The sequence below is a fragment of the Polypterus senegalus genome, chromosome 6, assembly GCF_016835505.1.
Source record: "Polypterus senegalus isolate Bchr_013 chromosome 6, ASM1683550v1, whole genome shotgun sequence".
Taxonomy (NCBI): Eukaryota; Metazoa; Chordata; class Cladistia; order Polypteriformes; family Polypteridae; genus Polypterus; species Polypterus senegalus.
The window spans coordinates 137,506,163-137,527,937 of record NC_053159.1 but is presented as its reverse complement, the minus strand read 5'-3'; the positions used below and the strand labels follow the sequence as shown (position 1 = coordinate 137,527,937).

The 21,775-nt window shown below is 36.2% G+C and overlaps 1 protein-coding gene across 2 annotated transcripts in view; it reads left to right on the top strand.

The window, feature by feature from the left end:
• map3k19 (mitogen-activated protein kinase kinase kinase 19) overlaps positions 1 to 20,525 on the top strand; it is a 99,588-nt gene extending 79,063 nt beyond the window's left edge. Inside the window, exons 12-14 of one of the 2 annotated variants that reach the window (XM_039757311.1) lie at positions 3,291 to 3,404; positions 11,306 to 12,003; positions 19,879 to 20,525. In XM_039757311.1, the coding sequence (XP_039613245.1) occupies positions 3,291 to 3,404; positions 11,306 to 12,003; positions 19,879 to 19,939 (873 nt within the window). In that variant the 3' untranslated portion in view covers positions 19,940 to 20,525. The remainder of the gene's footprint in view (positions 1 to 3,290; positions 3,405 to 11,305; positions 12,004 to 19,878) is intronic. The other variant, XM_039757312.1, reaches the window with a different exon arrangement.
• The last annotated feature ends 1,250 nt before the right edge of the window (positions 20,526 to 21,775 follow it).

Here is a 21,775-nt window from a genome sequence, read left to right as displayed (position 1 = left end):
GACTCTGGGAAAGCCAATTAAAGGAAGGCAATACTTCTCATTTTCTCACACTTGCGAACAAAGATTTTGATTGTGAATCGTTTGCGAATGAATTAAATTCATTGAGTGGAGAATTCAACACTAGGTTCCGTGATTTTAAAAATCAAGAAGCAAACTTGCAAATTTTCTCTTGTCCATTTGATGTTGATGTCGAACTAGCTCCACTTTCATTGCAAATGGAATTAATTAAACTACAAGAGAACCTTATCCGGAAATCAAAATTCAATGATATTGAATTACTTGACTTTTATAAAAACTATTTCCCAGATGACAATTTCCAAAGCTGACAGCTTTTGCTCAGAAAAGAATGACTCTATTTGGCAGCACCTATAAATGCGAGCAACTTTTTTCAAGGATGAACTTCGTAAATCCAAAACCAGGACGCAAATTACTGATGAACACCTAGAAAACACGTTGCGAGTTTCCACGTCCACAATATCTCTTAATATTGATAAGCTTGTGTCCACCATGCAATCTCAATTGTCGCATTAATAAACAGTTTTTATTAAATAATATATTAATAAATATTTGTTGTTTTTTTTTTTTGGCCTTCTTGCATTTTCGATTTTCAGAAATACATATCCTGAAGTACTCCGGCCCGCGTAATCTTTGTACTTTCTAATCCGGCCCATAGTCCTGTCAAGGTTGCACATGCCTGGCTTAGATTAAATAGGGTGAAATCAAATAAATCACCAGGATCAGATAGTTTTTCACCACAAGTTGTTAAGAAGGTTAGTGAGTACATATATAAACCCTTGACGCATATTTTTAGGATGTTGCCGTATACTGGGGAAATCCTGAAAGACTGGAAAATGGCAAATCTTATCCTGTTACATAAAAAAAAGGTGACCAGGCAGATCCAAGCAGCTATAGGCCAGTGAGATTAATGTGCATCCCAGGAAAATTAATCGAAGGAATTATGAAGGAAAACATTGAGCAACACATGGGAAGAAAAGGAGTTTTACTGAACAGTCGGCATAGGTTCAGAAGAGGGGTACATACTGGAATTCTTTGTGGAAGCAATAAAAGGAAACAGAGTAGTGCATATATTTATCTTGACTTTTTGAAAGCATTTGATAACAACCCACAAGAGAGGTTGGGCAAAGTAAAATAAGTGGGAGTTCATGGTTTAATGTATAAATGGGGGCAGAATTGGAAAAAAGAAAGGAAGGGTTATGATGCAAGGAACTTAATTAGAACTGGGTGAGGTTAAGAGTGGTGTGGTGTCCCTGAGCGATCTTTACTGGAGGTGTTGATATTTTTAATATATACTGTATATAAATGATTTGGATAGGAATGTAAATAACAAACATGGTGACGTTTGCAGAAGATACTAAACTAGGTGGGTTGGCAGATACTCAAGAATCTGTTGAATCATTATAGAGGGACTTGGACAGCATACATTAAATTTTATCTAACCAAGCCAGGCAGTCATTTAGTCAGTCAGCCTATAAGTAAATGTAAAACTTTACATGTAGGAAGTAAAAATGTTAGGTCTGAAAACACAATGGGAGGTCTGAAAATCGAAAGTACACCTTATGAGAAAGATTCAGGAGTCATAGTGGACTCATCATTATCACCTTCCAGACAGTGTTCAGATGCCATTCAGAAGGCTAACAAGAATGTTACGCTGTATACACTAACATTGTGTAAAGTACAAGTCTAAAGAGGTTCTGCTCAAGCTTTATAATGCATTGGTGAGGCCTCATTTGGAGGGTGCAGTTTGGGTCTCCAGGTTACAAAAAGGACATAACAGGACTGAAAAAAAGTCCAGAGAATAGCGACTAAGCTAATTCCTGGGATACAGGAGATGTGTAATAAGGAAAGATTAAAAGAGGTGAGCCTTTTCAGTTTAAGGAAAAGAAGATTAAGAGGTGACATGATTGAAGTGTTTAAAATAATTAAGGGAATTAGTACAGTTGATCGAGGTTGTTACTGTAAAACAAGTTCAACAAGAACACGGGGACACAGTTGGAAACTTATGAAAGATAAATTTCACGCAAACATTAGCAAAAGAACCATAGAGATATGGAATAAATAGTAGTATGGCAGACAGCAGGACTTTAGGGACCCTCAAAAAAAGACAATGTTATCTTGAAAGAATTAAGTGGATATGACTGGCGAGCTTTGTTGGGCTGAATGACTTGTTTCATTTCTATTCATAACTCCTTATTCTTTCAAATTTTTGAGCATTACATTTGAATAGCACATAATTAAAGGAAACGACTTCCCAAACAAGTTTTATTTTATAGTTTCTTGCTTGGTTCAACATTTGCCCCCAGACCTTTAGAATTACAGATGCTGAATACAACTACTGAAATATACTGCCTGTTTTTCACCTGCTAAATAAAATTTAAGTGCTGTGATCAGGGTCACACAGTGGGTAAGAAATTAAACTGGCAACCTACACAGATTCAAATGTCTTCGTCGGTACGCCACTGGATATCAATATTAATTCATATTGAGTGTTTTAATCCACATATGGCAGATTCTTTAATCTAAGGTAACATACAAAGACAGGACATACTGTAGTTCAAGTTTTACAGATGTTATTTCATTTTTAAGTCACTTTAGATAAAAGCACCTACTGATTGAATAAATGTACAGTAAATGTAAATGTTTACAGTTGAAGAGCTTGTAGGTTAAATGACTTGCTCACGGCCACATAATGAGGTGGGGCGGGAAGTGAAATGGCAGCCTTGGGAGTTTAAATTCCAATGCCGTGGCCCCTACACCATACTGCTTTAATGTGTAACTCACTCTTTTATTTGGAATTCCTAACTAACTGTTAGGAATAATATCAACAAATAATATGCTTTGGTTTAAAGTTAACACGATTTTGATCTGCACAGTACAAGTGTCAATTCTTATGGAATACAAATGTTCGACCTTCTGAATGTCAAATATGCAGAGTGTTTATTCCATATATTTCTAGGTTATGGACAATGTAGGGAAATCTGCAATATTTAATACTTTAGTTTAATATATTGAAAAGTCTTCATTTATGTATATGGTGGTCTCTGAGAAGATTCATCAAATAGAGCTGATGTTTCACAATTTCTTGCTCCATCTCTGAGAAGTGTGCAGCAAGATGTGAAGGTAAGGTAATTACAGTAAATACCTTACATATTAACTATTGGCATCTTGTGTTCTCTGTGTACATGGAATACACTAAAACCTCCATTCTCTTAGTGCATTAACATGCATGAATGAACTAATCACAAATCAAACAATTGCTTTTCACCTAACAGGATAAAAATGAAGCCTCCATGACCGCAGCTTCCACCCTTTCAGACAGCTCCTACATGGATGATACCATCACCTGGTCTAAAGGTGAAATTCTTGGACGGGGTGCCTATGGCACAGTAAGTATCAATTCTGCTTTATGCTACATGTACTGATTGAGATATGTTAGCAAGGCACTTGGTTTTACAATCGGGATCAAACACTTCTGCTCTTAAAGATTCTTAAAACAGTGAATATATTTCAGGGTTAAAAAGCAAAGCAACTTTAAAAAAAAAAATGGCAAACACTTGTTTCAAAGCCCTGAAAAGAACTTGTGAAATCATTAATGGACTGCGTGTGTAATGCACACCAAAGTAATGAATAATAATGGAAAAGTAATCATAAGAACACAAGATTTAACAAGGTGCAATATACATTCTCATGTACACATTTGCAAAAGTATCAGACCCTTAAAATGTTTCATAAATTCCACATGACACACATTCTTTTTCTAAGAACACACACATAAGCAAAAATGTTAAATGACAAAGATATTTAACAGACAATATCAAAGTGAAATAAGCGATTTAAAGAAGTATTCAGATCATTGTGAGCTCGTAGTTTTATTAACAAGGACATAATTGCCTTCCCAGTGGCTTTTGTCATTGTCCCTTAACATCTTCGGGTCAAATGTGATCCTTTTTTGTTTAAAATCAGTAATAGCATACTAAATTTAATTCATTCTGAATGAAACATTGACTTAATCTACTTCCATGCCATAACTTGTACAGCTTCAAATGTTTTACCTTGACACGTTTCAGGTCAGCTTTCGCCCACATTTTAAAATGTTTTTATATGCGGTGAACTACCAAGCTACCCTAAATGCAGCACAAAATCAAAGTTATCATTTCAACCGGAAATGTGAAGGCTTTTAGTAAAGTGCCCTAAATTTTACAAAAGCAAAAAAGTTTCTACACATCACTATTTTAAACACTGCTAGGTCTGTATTGATACACCGTATGTTTTAGTGCACTGCTTCCCAAACTCTAGGGACTCACGGTGGCTGCAGGTTTTTGTTCCAACCAACTTCTGTTTTCATTGGACTCTTAGCCTAATTAAGCGAGTTATTATTTCCCAGTTCCTGTGTTTTAGAGTCAATTTAGAAATTATTATCTAAGTTTGGTAGATTTTTATTAAAATGTAATAAGTAGTTATATGGGGAATATGTAGTTTTTTTTTAAGGCATTATTTTTTTCAACCTATTTTTCATTCTGCTTTTCCAGGTGTTCTGGTTATTTGATTATTTACTAATTAGCGGGTCTGACACTTGAAGTCGTTGCAGCTTTCATCATCCTGGGTGTCAGCTATGCAGGTTGTTAATTGTCACTATTAGGGTTGAATGAAGGGAGCAAACTACACAGAAAAAGGCCCTTAAACTTCAATTGCTCCAGGGGCGCTGTACAATGGCTGACCCTGCGCTCTGCGAAACAAATTCCTAATATGAGAAATTGTATAAGGCGAAATAAAGAACATAAAAAAGGGGGAAAATAATAGGAAAACTATAGTGAGTTAAACATAAATGAAACAGAAAAAAATGTCTTATAAATGTAAAAACCGTAGTGTTGTCTTTCTGAATGCAGAATAAGAGAAGGATAAAAAAGACAAGCTAATTAAATTAGATCGTTTTTTATTGATTATCATCACTGATTGTGAATCTGGCTGGAATAAAAACCTGCAGTCACAGAGGGTCCCCAGGACAGAGTTTGGGTACCACTGCTTTAGTGCATTTCACTCTCCATTTAGGGCACACAAGGAAACCCACTTCCACTGTCCTGATCAGAGCACGGGGCCGTGCGTTAGTGACGGTCTCAAAACATATTACACAATGGACATGTGCTATATGTGCAAAAGTACAGCAGTGGGCACTAAACACACGTTTTCTACTATATTTATGTAGGTTTTTTGATAATCACACATTAAACATTTTTGCCTCATTTTTTTCCCTGAGGTAAACATAACACTAAAGAGGTTACAATAGTTAATTAATTTAGAACAGGTTTGGGCTGAAACTTTTGATGCCAAGGTCACCTTAAAGGGAGTGTCAAAATCGGGTAAAAAAAAAAAGACCCAGAAGGCACAATACTGAGTCAGCATGTGAAGACATTGTGAGGTTTAAGTTATCAAATTTTATTATCGAAGTTATCAAAAATACACCTAACCTCAAATGATAAAACACCAAAGTTTATATTTTGGTATTCAACAAGAAAATATCCAATATTTAGAATACAAATGTGGTTTGTAAAAAATCAACTACACTGTAGTTGCTTTCAATGACCTAAGTTGGGGGATAAACAAAAACACATATGGTTCACACTAGGTCCGTTACTGACAAATGCAGCATGTTCTGTATCTTCTCAGCTAAGGTAGACAAAATGTTTTGTGGTATGGTTGTTAAACTGATGGCCCCAGTGAGTAGAGATGTGTTTCATGTTGATTATTGCATGCAAGTCAGAATTTCACTGTACTCCATACACATGACAACAGACACCCTATAAGCCTATACTGCATTAGGTAGTGCTACACTAAACTTATCCAATACCCATTTATTCAAACATGGAGAGTAATATTCAAGGAGACATTCTTCAATATTACCTTTAGCTTAATGCCATCACTTTCTGCTGACAAATCACCCGAGATTCTAGGAAGATCTACTTTTGTCCCATCATTTTTTGAATTCTATCAGAATTTCAGGGTTTCATGCACCAACATGGCAACCTGTAGCAAAAATTTCATGAAGGATCTCAAAGACAGCTGTTCAAAGGAGTCATCTTTAGTGCTGCATTTTATTCCAAAAAAAAAAAAAATGTTAAGTGTTTTTTGGCATGAAAAATTACATTTTTATTAAATCTCTAAAGTATCAATGATACAAATAAAAATAGTAATGATGAATTAAAATAATTTGAAATGAACAATAACAAAAGTAGTAACAGGAATAATAATACTACAAATGATGCTAAAACAGTATACAATCTAAAAAATGACTCCTTTTGTGCAGTAAATCTTAAAGCAGGGTGACACAATCCAACGTCACAGTTGGGACAACAATAGCGTATTTCTTTTCAGATTTTCTTTCCAGTGTTAAAACAGCACACTGCACAGGTATGATATTGACTCCTTTTTTTCTGTTGGAGGTATATAATCAATAAAATGTCTACCAATAAAAGGCTCTGGATTGATCCATGATGTGTTGGGTCGACCGAGTCTCTTTAGCGATAGTGTGGACAGTGGAGATGAGGCAATGATTTGTTTTACAAGCTGGCAGGTAAAGTTTGCATGAGATACAGTTTTGCCAGCTTTTTGTTTGTATAACACAAATGCACTGTTCCACCAAATGACAAAATATCTTTTTGTAGTATTCCTTTTGTTGCTTCTAGAAAACAAAGTCAATTCTTGTCCTGCATGAACTATGCCTCCCATCATGCTATTTTAGTTGACCACAGCACAAGGCTTCGGAACCTACTTGTTGCCTTCTGCCTGTACAGTACACCCCCAAAATTCATGGGGGTTACGTTCCTAGAGTACCCATGAATTGTGAAAAACCGCAAATTTTGGATGTGGTTAAAAAAATGCCTATTTTTATAGTTTAAACCCTAAATATGCCCCCAAAACACTAATTTACAACTCAGCTTAATACACTGCCTAAAAATAAAGAAATAAAGAAGAGGTAAACCTGTATACTGTACTGCTATGTCTCTTGCAGTGCTAGAATGTAAAATACAGATGTTACCGCTATATGTACTGTAATTCACGCATGCGCATTTTCATTGCCAGAAGCCTTAGACCAGGGGTGTCAAACTCCAGTCCTGGAGGGCTGCAGGTTTTCATTCTTACCATCTTCTTCATTAGTGACCTGTTTTTGCTGCTAATTACTTCTTTTAATTAACTTGACTCTGGCCCTTTAGTTGTTTGTTTTTCCTTAATTAGCAGCCAAACAATAACAAGACACAAAACGAGTCATCACATGACCAGCTCACCTGTGCCCATCACACAATATCTGAAAATAAAGAAAGGTTAAGGTCTAAGTAAGGCTGATCTCTCAGGTCACCAAAACATTTTGACAGGAAAAAAAGAGAGAAAAATCAACAGTTTTGGAAACGTCTGCTGTGGCAGAATGAGAGCAGCAACATGCCATGAAATTAAACAACAGGCTTAATTAACAGCAAGAATCTTTTAATCTCATTAAGAGATTAGTTGGAGTGAAACTGGTTGGAGTTTGAAGCCCCAGTTTAGCTGATCATCTGTCGGCTCGTTTCACATCTCATTTCTGTTTTGCTTCGATTTAATGAAGAGAAGCATGAATTCAGAGGACTGAATCCTCCAAACAAGGCTATTAAAATGATGAGAAAAAAGTGAATTAGCAGTGAAAACTGGTCACTGATTAGGAAAAGGGTGAGAATGAAAACCTGTTGCCACTGCGGCCCTCCAGGCTTGGAGTTTTACACCCGTGCCTTAGACCAGGGGTATCGAACTCCAGTCCTGGAGGGCCACAGTGTCTGCAGGTTTTCATTCTAACCCATTTCCTAATCAGTGAACAGTTTTTTTTACTGCTAATTAACATATTTTCCCTTCATTTTAATAGTACTATTTTTTAAGGATTCAGTCCTCTAAATTGATTTTTCTCCATTAAATGGCAGCCAAACAGAAATGAGATGTGAAACGAGCCAACTAATGACCAGCTAAACTGAGGTGTCAAACTCCAACCAGTTTCTTAATGAGGAGCCAATTCTTGCTGTTAATTAAACCTATTATTTAATTCCATAGCCTGTTGTTGCTCTCATTCTGCCACAGCAGACATTTCCAAAACTGTGGATGGTCTGTTTTTTTTTTTTTAAGAACGCTAAGGTGACCTTAGCAGATTAACCTTACTGAGACCTCCACCTATCTTTATTTTCAGATACTGTGGTTAGCTGGTCACACAGTGACTTTTTTGTGTCTCATTATCGTTAGCCTGCTAATTAAGGGAAAAGAATTAAGTAAGAGGTCTAAGTTAATTTAATTAAAATTAAGGCAAAAGAAGTTAATTAGCAGCAAAAACTGGTCACTAATTAAGAAGATGATTAGAATGAAAACCTGCAGCCACTGCGGCCCTCCAGGACTGGAGTTCGACACCCGTGCCTTAGATGGTGCAGCTCGTTTCGGCTGCATCTTGGGCCTTTAATGCATCTCTGGACGCCAAATACTTTTTTGTTGCACTTTAAGTAAACATCACAATTAAAGAAAAAGTGAAATTTTAATGGAATGTTTTTTTCATTCAAAGATCATCACAATTACTGCAACACTGATCATTTTACACACTGTAAAAACTATTTAAAAACTACTGGAACAAAATCTACAAAGCGCAACTGACGCTAGTCTTAGTGCAGCTTGGGTCACAGAATTGTACGGAAACACAGGAGATTGTAGAGACAGGAACTTTATTTAAACACTTCAAACAAACATCTCTTTCAGAAGTAAAAGGAGCTCAGTATGCAGTTAGTTATCAATTAAACAATAGACAAACATTATAGGGGAGCACAACCCCCAACAGGAGCAGAGAATGTCTGGGGGAGGAGAGAGAAACAAATCAATCAGCCAAAAAGGACAGGTGCTGTTCAGACTTTTAAGTAAGTGTAGCATCCTGCGAGAAGATGGCGATTTATTTTTATGGTGGAGATTCCAGGGACACACCCAACCTTGAGACAAAAACAAAGCAAACCGGTAATCAAACAGCAAATAATGAATGTCAAAAACAAATGAACGAAATAAGAAAACAACAATACCACTCCTGTTCTCCTTAAGGCGATTACACATTAAATACAACAAAGCATAAACAAAACAAAGTAAATCATGAAAAGATTAATGAAAAATGGCAACAGATGAAACGTAATGATGAAAATAAATAGTCCAGAGATTCGGACTTTAATTGGGAATGTAAAGATAGACCTACTGGTAGTTCCTGAAATGGTGAAGATGGGTGGATGGGTTCAGAAGCGCTCCTTTCTTTGTAGGATGGTCATGAATCCACTTACAGTCCCCTCATGTACACAGGCAGATGGCAGACAATCCAGACGCACAAAACGATCCAGGACAAAATGAATAAGTACAGGTAACCCAACAGAAGGCAGACAGACAGGAACTTTTCAACACAAATTTAAAAAACTTTTTTTTTTGGTTACCAGACCCCTTTTTAAAAGCCGCGCTTACATCCTTTGACAACAGTCCCAGCACCCTCAGCAGAAGACCAATCAAAGCCACTGCAGGGAGTTGCAGTTTCAAATTCTATTGGTTACTTTCACCATCCCAAGTCATGGTTCTCTCTACAGTATAGTAATGCCACAAAAAAAAGCCATAAAAATTGGAGGATATTTGCGGTTTCCGCTAACAATTATTAGTTAGGTTCCAAGGAAAAAATCTGTGAACTCCAAACCGTGACTTCGCGGGGGTCTACTGTATAGTGACTGTAGCTGCACTATGTACACCTCGCTGTAATTTAGCTATGCCAAAGTCTTCAGGGTTGCCATGACGGCTGGGATGCACTGTTCCATATGCGTCAATCTTTCTTTGCAGCAAGACGTCAAATAGCTCTGGTGAAGTATAAAAATTGTCCACGGTTACACAGTAACCTTGATCCAGCATAGCACCTATCAAAATCAGCACCGATGATGTAGCAACGCCATACTGATTGTATTTTGGATCAAAAATTGTCCCTTTCACTGTGTACAGAATTGAATTCCAAATGTATCCCATTTTAGATTCACAAAGCTTGTAAAACTTTACGACAAAGCTTTCTCTTTTCCACATGATGTACTGTATATCCATGACAGTCTGCCCTTACTAAGACATGAGATTTTCAATTGATGCGGACATCATGGTCCAGAATGTAAATGCTTTGAAATTTTGCTATAATTGCCTGGTATATCTCCCGCATTTTCTTCATTTTGGGTGCTGGATGGGTATTCTCAAAGTCTTCATTGTTGGTAAAGTGCAGATATTTAATTAGTGAAAACCTACACTCACATGTAATTTCTTCAAAGGGCGGCACCACTGACAACACTTTAACAGCCCAAGCGATTCTCAGTTTCAATGCTTACGCCAGACACACCTGTACAGTTGCCAGGAATAATGCTTTTGGCACAGTTTTTGCAGACTGAGTAATGCTCTGGTTTAACATTCAAATGTAACAGGAGTTTTTTGAGCTAATATTTGTAATACAACACCACAGTTTCCAGTTTGTTGAGCTAATGTGCATTTTTAGATAGAGTTTAGAAAGAGAAATCAAACCCTGCAAATAAAGCCAGTATCACCTGAGGTTCCAGGAAGATCTATTTTTGCCCATAATTATTTGAATTCTATCAGAATTTCAGGGTTTCCTGCACCAACATGGCAACCTGTAGCAAAAATTTCATGAAGGATCTCAAAGACAGATGTTCAAATGAGTCGTCTTTAGCGCTGCATTTTATTCCAAAAAACATGTAAAAAGCATTTTTTGGCATGAAAAATTACATTTTTATTAAATCTCAAAAGTATAATGATACAAATAAAAATAGTAATGATGAATTAAAATATGAAATGAACAACAACAACAAACAGGAATAATAATAATACTACCAATGATGCCAAAACAGTATACAATCTCAAAATGAGTGATTTGTGTGGTAAATCTTAAAGCACGGTGACACAATCCAACATCACAGTTGGGACAACAATAGCGTGTTTCTTTTCAGATTTTCTTTCCAGTTTTAGAACAGCACACTGCACAGGTACAAGTTGGATTCCAATTTTTTTTTCTGTTAGAGTTATATAATCAATAAAATGTCTACCAGCCAGCAAAGGAGCAAATTCTGAATACTACAGGGAAAAGCCAATCAAGCCAAACTTCCTGCTGATATTTTCCCATCGTATGTGATTATAGCATAAGCAGTGACGTTACATCACTCATTGTCACTGGTTATTGGTATAAATCAGAATCTTTTTTAAAATTTGTTTCACTTTTATTTTTCAGGTGTATTTGGGACTTACAAGTCATGGTCAACTAATAGCCATAAAACAGGTCACTTTGGACTCCTCAGATGAAGCTGCTGCTAAAAAAGAATTTCAAAGACTCCAGGAGGAGGTTGATTTGCTAAAAACCTTAAACCATGTGAATATTGTAGGATTTCTAGGGACCTGTTTAGAAGAAAATGTTGTTAGTATCTTTATGGAATATGTCCCAGGTGGATCTATTGCCAACATTATTAATCGATTTGGACCTCTACCAGAGAAAGTGTTTGCAATATATACAAAGCAGATATTACAAGGAGTTGAATACCTCCATGAAAACCGTGTTATTCACAGAGACATAAAAGGGAACAATATCATGCTTATGCCTTCAGGTATAATAAAACTAATTGATTTTGGTTGTGCCAAACGCCTGGCATTCCTGAATACAAGTAGCAAAAGCAGTGAACTACTAAAATCTATGCATGGTACACCATTCTGGATGGCACCAGAAGTCATCAATGAGACAGGCCACGGTGGAAAATCTGATATTTGGAGCATTGGCTGTACTGTGTTTGAGATGGCAACAGGGAAACCTCCCCTCGCCTACATGGACAGGCTGGCGGCTTTGTATTATATTGGTGCAAACAAAGGGCTAATGCCTTCCTTGCCAGAGCACTTCTCAGAAAATGCAAGAGACTTTGTACAATTATGTTTAAAAAGGTAAGTTAAACTCATAGTAGGAATTACTTACTGTAAGTATAATTTTCAAGTACAAGACTACTTTGCACTTGATTCTGTATGATAAATATATTTAACAAATTTTAAAACGGGATAGTGGGTTGGATAATGGATGGATGGATGGATGTGATTGTGACTCACAAGATAAGAATAGCTTAAATAATATTTTTTGAAATACTGGTCACATGCTGTTACCGACAAAACTTTTAGAATATTGAAAAGTGTAGACAGCAAACTTGTGACCTAAAATCAAAAAAGCACTTACCATCAGATTCCGTTTACATAAATAAGAATAAATTTAAGCTGAAAATTTTCAAACACTGATCACGACAAACAATACAATAAAGGTTAAAGGAATATCATCCTCCTGAGTGACTAATTAGGAAGGTTGTATGGACAATAAATACTACACGCAAGTCCATGTCACATTAGACAGATTTTGTTCCAGTGATTTTCAGCTGTAGCCCAGTCAGCAGCATGCTCCCATGAAACTGGCTGCGCAATGTGACTTGCCCAGCGACTCACTCAAACTAGTCTAAACTGCCTTTAGTCATAGGGGTGAGCTCTGAGCACATGTGCGCACAACCAATGAATGCTCATCCACAAGTACAATGCATAGAACACAATGCAGAGGATTAAAGAAGGCAGGTGTTTCAGATCTCACAAACAGAAGAGAAGGTTGCCTGTCTGATGTCTTTGTGATTTATGCACAGTGTATCAGAATGAAAAAAGGACATAGACTGAACTCGCTGTATGTGTTAACCTTTCCATCAGGCAGCATGCCATTGCATGTCAGAAAAAAGTAGGAATAACACAATAATTTCCATAGTACTGGAAAATCATTATTCAGTCTCTAATTAGACATGACTAGTGACTTGCAGTCGAATAAACTGCCAAGGTCATGCGAAGAGATCAGCAACAGCTGCCGACAAGTCTGACATACACTACAACTAGAAACCACATAATGTGACATCAGTTTAAGCAAAGCCACTGGGATTCCCAAAGCCATAGCAAACAATAATTCCACTAGAAAAAAAACCCTTACAGTATATGATTATTTTACACTTTAAACACATGCAAAAATACAAAAGATGAAGTGGCAAGCTGTAAAGAAAATAAGAGGTGAACGAAAGAAAGTTAGACAAAGCTCAAAGACCATGTGGTTAGCAAGATGTGTCACTAGGTATACGTAGTACTCCTTATTCTATCTGCTTCATCTTACTCCTCATGATGTGGTATAAAATACATACAATTTCAAGCTGCACTGGATTGTCAAACACGTTTACATATATTTACTTCAAAGAATAAGGTTGAAGCTGGGCTCCTTGGTGGTAACATACGTTCAATACTATAGAGAACTGGGGCATCCCTTTCGAAGTCAGACCCACAATGTGCCACTAAACTCCGGTTTGCAAAGCACTAACAGCCCACTTGAAGCCAAGGGTACAACGGCATGTCTTGGTCAGTTTAAATGCTTGTAAAGGTCAGTTTTTGCCCATCATTACCTATTGTGAGGTTATATTTGACATAATCTACAAAGTGAGATTTGGGTGGCTTGATGAACTTGGTCATGACTGCACTTCATTTTACTGTGCACACCACATGTGGCAATAAGTCTGGTTACTTTTTTTTTTTTTAAAACACCAACACTGTTCTCCACTGTCATAGTGCCATTAAGTTCACAATACCAATCAGCAAGTAAAACAAAACCAAAAAAAAACAGTGGAAATAATAAAAGAAAAAAAATTAACTGATGGAGGCAAGCCACAATGGGGCATGCTTAAATACCAGCGAAAAATCTGTGATATATATTTAGATATGCTTACATTTAAAATCTGCGATGGAGTGAAGCCGCGAAAGTCGAAGCGCGATATTGTGAGGGATCACTGTACTGTATTCCTCTTCCCCTGTGAACACCCAACAGGTGGTAAACTTTAAAACAAATTCTTGAATGATCAGTAGAAACCCACATCTGACACGGCCTTTTAGTTCAGTTTGCCTGCTATGGTTGTATGATACGCATGTGGTATCGCAAGGTTTACTCTACTTTCTATATCATCAGTGTGGGGCTTATTTCTGTTCTTACTGGTTTCAGTTTTTAGCTCCACATTTCCTCTGAGGTAAATTGTTGCTCCCAAAAATTAGGCCTGTTTCAGTCTGTGTACTGTTTTTGATCTAATTCCTCCAAAACATCATAATGGTATAAGATTACAGGTCGAAGTGTTACATTCGAATATGAAGCTACCATTTTTACAGAGTGTGCTACAGCGGGAAATTACATTTATACCCAAAATATAATTTTGCAACTTTACCTGTTTGAAGAACATTGTGTCACATAAAAATGAGTTTTCCCAATGACCAACAACAAAAGCCAAGGGAAGTCACTAGAAAAAACAGGAATTGATCTATGAAAAGAATGTTTTACTCATGGTCAACTGTATGAAGTAGTAGTAGTGTAAAGAGCTACACTGAACTAATTAAAATTAGCCCAGGACAAAAGACAAGGAACACTGCATACATGAAAACACTCAGTTAGTTACACAGTACACCTGATAACGTCTGCTTAATCCAACAGCACCATAACTGAGGCCCATTGTCTTAGGACATTTCCAATGCAAAACCAAGTAACACAGCTAATTAAAATAAATCTTTCCTTTTAAAAATCAGTTAAAAAAACAAGTATAGGGAGCAGAAATTCTGTAGCACATGGAAGGGAATGTTAAAAACATTTTAATATAAGCTTAAGTAACCTTTAACTTATACTGTATTTGCACAAGAAAAAATATTCCTTTAACTCAAAAAAATCCAAATGGATGTTTAATCTACAGTATATAAGCCACTTCTGTCTGCTCGGCAACTAAAATTAAAGGAAGTTTGCCTCCAGGTAAAAGCCGTTCTGTTACAATTGAACAAGGCCGACACCTCTGTGCTTACCACAGATTTAAATGCTACACCTCACACTCTGAAGCCATGTGGTTGCAGGTTTTTGTCCAAATCAATTCTCCATCAGTGAGTCATTTTACATCTTATTGCCCTCATTTAGGTAGTTGGTCTTTTGATGTTGAGATTTTGATGAATCTCGATGTTTTAGACTACCCAGAGTCCGAAAATATCATTTTTGGAATTATATCTGTCTGTGTGTGTGTGTATGTAAACACGATAACTTGAGACTGCTTTCATTGAGGTCAAGCAAATTTTGCATACAAGTAATAGGCACAAAACGCAGATTTCTATCAACTTTTGGAGTATTTCTGCTAAGCGGAAGTGGTACTTTACCTGAACACTTTTATTCATGCAGCTGCAGAGATCGACTTATAAAACTTTACTTTTATAATAATTGTTCAATATATCATTAATTTGATCTTGATGGTTCTTTAATGTAGATAATATAAAAATATTTTCTTTATCTTGTTGTTTACTCCACAAATATCCATCCCCATATCCGAGTATACAAGAAAGTCTAGGGGAGACTACTCCCCATTTTTTCATTTTATGCATTCAAAAAAAGCACAGCAGTGTGATTTTACATAAGACATTAGTAAGTATTTGTATTTCTGCTACAGCTTTAAATAGTTGCCTCCTTTTTGTTTTTTTTTTCCTAATTCACCTTTCTGTGTAGTTTGATCTAATTGTATCCAAATGATGACAATTAACAAACGGAAGAGACACTGAAAGCTGAAAAGCTGCAGCTACTTCAGTGTCAGAGCCAGTTACAGGCTCACTAGTAAAAGGAGGATTAAATAACCAAAACACCCGCAAAAGCAGGAAGAGCAGCATCATGAGGATGATGAAATGTTAAAAATCATAACCAAATATCTCCAAGTAATATACATAAACGCTTGGTACACGTTAGCAAAATTTAACCAAATTTAATTTTGTGATTTACGTATTGTCCCCAAAAACATACAAACTAGGAAACAACAGATTGCTTAAATCCGGCCAGGAGTCCAAATTAAAAACAGAAGCAGTTTGGAACAAAACCCTGCAACAAAATGGGGTTCCCAGAGCTCAATCTGAAAATCACTGTGCTAGACCACCAAGCCACCTTGCATTACACATTATCAGAATCAGTACTTGTTGTTTTTTTCTTTAATGTTACTGGAAGAAAATAACATTCCATACAATCAGGTTGAATTTAAAACAAAATTCAACCTCCACCCAAGGAGATATGCAATATTAAGTAATTACATTGCTCAATAATTCAAATTTCCAATGATTCAGACTTCTTGAACTTTTGTTTAAGTTAACCTGATTTTTATTAAATGGCATTTCACTTAACTTGGTTGGTCACATCACTCTCATGCAGGTTCATTAATCTGAATCTCTAACAGACCACCACTTTGATTTCATTTTTCTCTCTCATCATTAACTTCCCCAACTACATTCTTTTCTGGCCTTTCTCAGATTACTTGTAGCAAGTCTTCAGATTTTGTCTTTTTAACATAGTTACGCAGTTCCTGTCATCCCGCTAATTCCTAAGCATAAGTGTGTTCATCAAGGCAAGAATGATGTAGCCAATCAGAAGGCAAGCAATTGCATTTACCTACAGGATTTAAACTGGAAACATTCTAATGGCATAGCCCCACATTTCATACAATGTTGACTGCAGCCATGGAGCTTGAGAAAATGCTGTAATTAATAATTACAACAAAACACACTAAATACAAAATACTATAATATAATTACAATAAAACACTAAATACAAATTTAGTACAATTCTGAAATTTACATTTTGTATCAATGCCCCATACGCAAAATCTGGGCTGTAAAACTATGATGGCTTATGGAATATTTTAAATCAGCCCTGCATTCACTACTTTGCTAAGTATATGTCATTTTTAAACAATGCATTTAAACATACCTTATCTATAACATTAACAATGCAATTTCAGAACCCAACAACCACATATTTACACTTTTGCTCCAAAAGAGTAGGAAGGCATCTAGGCTTGTTTTGCAGGATGCTATCTGAAATGCTTTTTTTTTTCCTTTATGAAATGCAAAAGTATTAAGCAACAGAAGTGCTCCCAGACCCTTGCCATCCCAACACTTTCTGGAACCTCGAGTTTGTCTGCACAGGGCACCTGTTAAACAAACAAAGGAAATGTAAGTTCAGAAAGCAAATGTCACTGTGTGTGATGTAGGCCCTTTTCTTTTAGCACAACTTTCATCAACTAACATACACTTAGATGTCGATAAGCTTTAAAAGAGGATTGTTTTTGTGCTTATGGCTTTGGCTGCAGTCAAAACTGAGTATCATACATGTTTAAAACAAATAACGGGAAGAAAGCGCTGCAGCTACGTATGCACAACACAAAATAAACTCTCATTAAAGGTGGGCAGAACACCAGCAGTCTGCCAAGAGGCAACACAAACAGACTCCATGTAGTAAGCTGTATGCTCACCCTTGATCCATCATGTGAAGTATGTCTCATTCTTTTCTATTTCTTCATCTGTTGGTTACCAAAAAAAGAATATTTGTGTCTGTGTATTTGAAGGTAAGAATTACATTGTAGGAATTTAAACAGCAACATCTACAGGCATTCCATTGCATACTACAACTGGCCAAAAAAAAAAAACAAACAACTCGGAAAGGCGAACTAAAAACTTATCAATAAGCATGCCAAGGATGTGTCATGGATGTCGTTTATTGGGCCAAAACCTTTTCCCTGGCAAAGAACAACGGGGGTTGACAACAGTTGTGTTTACACACCAAATACGTATCTAGATAATTTACCAAAAACAGCTGGCTCTATGAGCAAAACATAACATAAAACAACTGCAGACGACTAGAAAATTATGCATTACTGTACATGGCATGAAAAGGACACGTTTCAAATTGGATATGAGTGTACAAAAGGTAGGCAGGCTCTGCTGGGGGAAAACACTGATGTGCTTTAGTGTTCTGACAGGAGATGGATGTTATTAGGGGAGTTTCATTTACTGTAATTGTATGATGTTGTGTATTCACTCTCTGGTAGCCACCATATGAATGTAACCTTAATTTATCTCAAATCAAGTCTACAGTCTTAACTTTTGTAAACATTTAACAATAATGTTCACATAAGTAATGCAGGTTTGGATCTGATCGGTTAGTTTCTTGCCACCTCTGCACATGTTTTGACTGATCTACACCTCAGTAAACCCCACGCAACCAATGGCTCTCTGTGTGCAGCTTGCTCTGACTGACTGGCATTTGTGAAAGTTGTTTTAATGCATTACATTATGAATAAGTATCTTTAACTGACACCATGACTACCACAGCATGTACAATTTTACCCATAAGGCTCAGATTGGTCCTGTGTGTGAGATCAGGTTCATACCTTAGCAAACCACTTCAAGGATCACTTGGCACTGCACCAAAAATACCCTTTGCAAAGGGTCTGGGCCCAGTCATGTTGGTTCACACCTATATGAGTTTGGTGTGTCCATTTCATTGTGGCAGACACGAGCATTCAGGGGAAAGGGGAGAAAAACAAAAAACACACCACCATATACTGGTCCAAACAAGCTAGATGTGGAAATGCCTTAAAACTCTGCAGTTAATTGAAATGATCTGTAAAATGAATTCTCCTACCAACGTTAAGTTTGAAAGATTATACAATTTTAAACCTGTTTGCTTTAGTACATTACTGGCAAAATCTTATCAATTATTAAAACTTCTTTCAGCATTTTACAGCAGTCTGATAAATCTATATACTGGATAATCAAATGTTGCTGAAAGTTTTGCATTAGTAGGCTGTGACTGTCATATGCATCAACAGAGGCTGAAGCTATAATATGTCCACCTGTTTGATCACACTAAAATAAAGCATTGAGACAGTTTATTTGAAGAGCGATTAGCATTGAACCTGTTTAAAATTGTATTCTACATACCGTAAATGAGCAATATGATAACTTGATTTCAAGTTGTTGGGTCCAGCAGGAAGAGATTAGCTCCACAAATGGTCCTGGTTCACTATTGAGAAATGCACTGTGGAAAGGTACAGAAAATAGTAACACAAACACAAATTATGTTACATTTAGTTTGTACTGAATAGGCACTAGGGGTGACTCAATGTCAAGCTCTGCCAAGAAAACCCCATTATAGTTTAACATAATGAATGCAGCTACAGTGGCTGCAATACTCACTCGTCTCTCGGTTAGCCATGGTTTGATAGTACTTTTTCAAACTTTAGGCTATTATTTTGATACAATAATCAAATAAGTGTTTAATTTGCAGGTTCACACCTTTTGTTTCTTGAAACTTTCTCAGTTCTCCCAGCAGAGTCCAAGAAATACTCTCATACACTGATACACTTAATAAAGGAAAAAAGATTGAATAAAATGGAAAAAAAAAAAAATCAAGCTATGTAAAATAATTAGAAGTAAAATGTTTATTGTATATGAAAAAACTTATATTTATTTTGACAGCTTCTGTAAAAAGTCAAAATTTCCCCCTGGGAACAAATAATGTTCTATTACCACAGGTTCACATTACAAATTAATTCAACTTCATTGGTGCTTAAAGATACACTTGGGCAATTTAAGCATGAACAGGAAATTCAGATGACTACTTACGCTTATTTTGTAGTTCAAGGGCTCTGCAGTGATGTTAACTTCCACAGATGGGATGCTGTATGAAGAGATCAATCCCACCTAAACGTCAAATTTGTTCCTTTTTCCAAAGACGACAATTAAATGTATCAAAGACCAGGGCTAGAAAACTTAACAAGTCACTTACCCAAGGAGACATGATATTTAGCTAAAAACACCATAAGCCACAAAATCTACATCTTATGAATGGTCACAATGGTTTATGTCTTGAAGGGCAGAAATACAAATGTTTGATATTCTTTTTTTTTCCCCTCAATACAGTGAGCAACGAGAAAGACCTTCTGCTAAAGAACTACTGACTCATCCCTTCATTCCAAACTGACAGTAGCCATCAAAGAAGAATCCAAACAATCTGCAGCAGCTTTGTCATCAAGAACTCTTTCTCTTATCCAGGACTGAAAAGTCATCTTCTGAGGTTTAGAATCAAAGACTTGTCGTTTTCCAAATGTTGTATCCACAATATACAGTAAAAACGGTCAACAGATCCTAACAAGAGACTGTTATTTTATGTTGCAACTTTCAATAGTAAACATTAGCTCAAAGCACTTTACAACTATTTAAGGTTATCTGTTGGAGCACTGGCAGTTTAAGGAGGTCTCAGGCAGGGAATGACTCCACAACTTTGTGGTTTGAAGTTCCTTATCCAGAACACCACACTGCCTTCCTAGTATTCTTCTGAAGTAATTGGCCAAGTTCATAATTTAGTCCTTTCACTTGATAAATAAAACAATGAAAAGACTGAATAAGGTTAAATCATTTTTACTATTCTAACTTGTAACTACAGTATACCATATTTAAAATAAAACTGATGCTTTGTTCTTTTAGATAAAGCATGCTAATATTAACAAAGCTGGAACTTTAAAAAACTTACTTTTTTTGTAAATGTATACTGTATTAATAAAACATATTTAAAATGAGTGTATATGTCAAAAGGCTGTGCCACATAAAATTCTAAATGATGTAGATATGTTTCATAACAAACTGTTCCAAAATTAATATAAAGCACACTCTAGCTGACCAAACCAGAACTACAAGTTCAATCACTCAGGAGTATTGCTACCAGTTATCTTTTTTAAAGGAGAAATTTTACAGGCTAACTAGATAGTGTGCAATTCCAGGATTTAGAAGTTAATGTGATTCCCCAAATCAGCTTTTGTTATAAATACAAAGGACTATTGCCAACTTAGTTTACTTTTAAACAAAACCTGATTAACTCTACGGAACATTACTACTGCATGTACTTTGAAGAGCTAAAGCATTTATATCCATCAATGTAGTCTGGATGAAGGTATACAAGTGGAAGACTATAGTAGACTATAATGTATGTAAATAAAGTGAGGGGGAAATTTACACAGAATACGAGCGAACACACAGAATGCATTTAAACTCTCAGAGTAAATATTCAAACTAAACCTCTTCCAACTTCAGAAGTACTGATACAACTTCAAAAATAAACCATGAGCTTTCTGACACTGCTCAGTAAATTGCAGATTTAAATACAGTACAGGAAAAGTACAAGATAGCAATTCAAAGCAAATTCAAAGTTGGCAGCTCATCCAGAACTTAACTTCAGTACCATAAGGATTTAGAGTTTGCATGTTTGGTACACCTCAGCAGATAAACAGAATTGAAATTTCTGCTTGTCAAATTAAAAATCATTCCATGCTCTTTAATATTTAATCAATAATCATTCTTCCTTTTATTCCAATATGACTGTGATATGATCTTGAGGGCCTACTCTTGACATTGCTTAACTCCATTATGACTTCCTCCACAGGATTACATCCTTTACAAAACTTTTCCAGTAAGATGAAGTATGGAATAAATCAGGAATTTAAATTTAAGCTCCTTGTGCATTTTACAAACACACAGTGGCATTTAACCAACACGTAGTCAAATACCAAACTAACTTTTCTACACTATAAACTCAATGCACAAATTGATAGTGTATGTATATTTTGTAGTATGTATGCAAAGTGAATTTGTCCTTTTCCTTCGGCTTGTAACTACTAACTGATTTTTAATACCAATTCACTATCATTTCCTAGAATACTGATCGACAATCTGGCATTAAGCAAATACTGCATTGGCTCAGCTATTTCAAAATTACTGACCAATTCAACAATCCTGACAAATCTGACATGGCTTGCAAACAGCA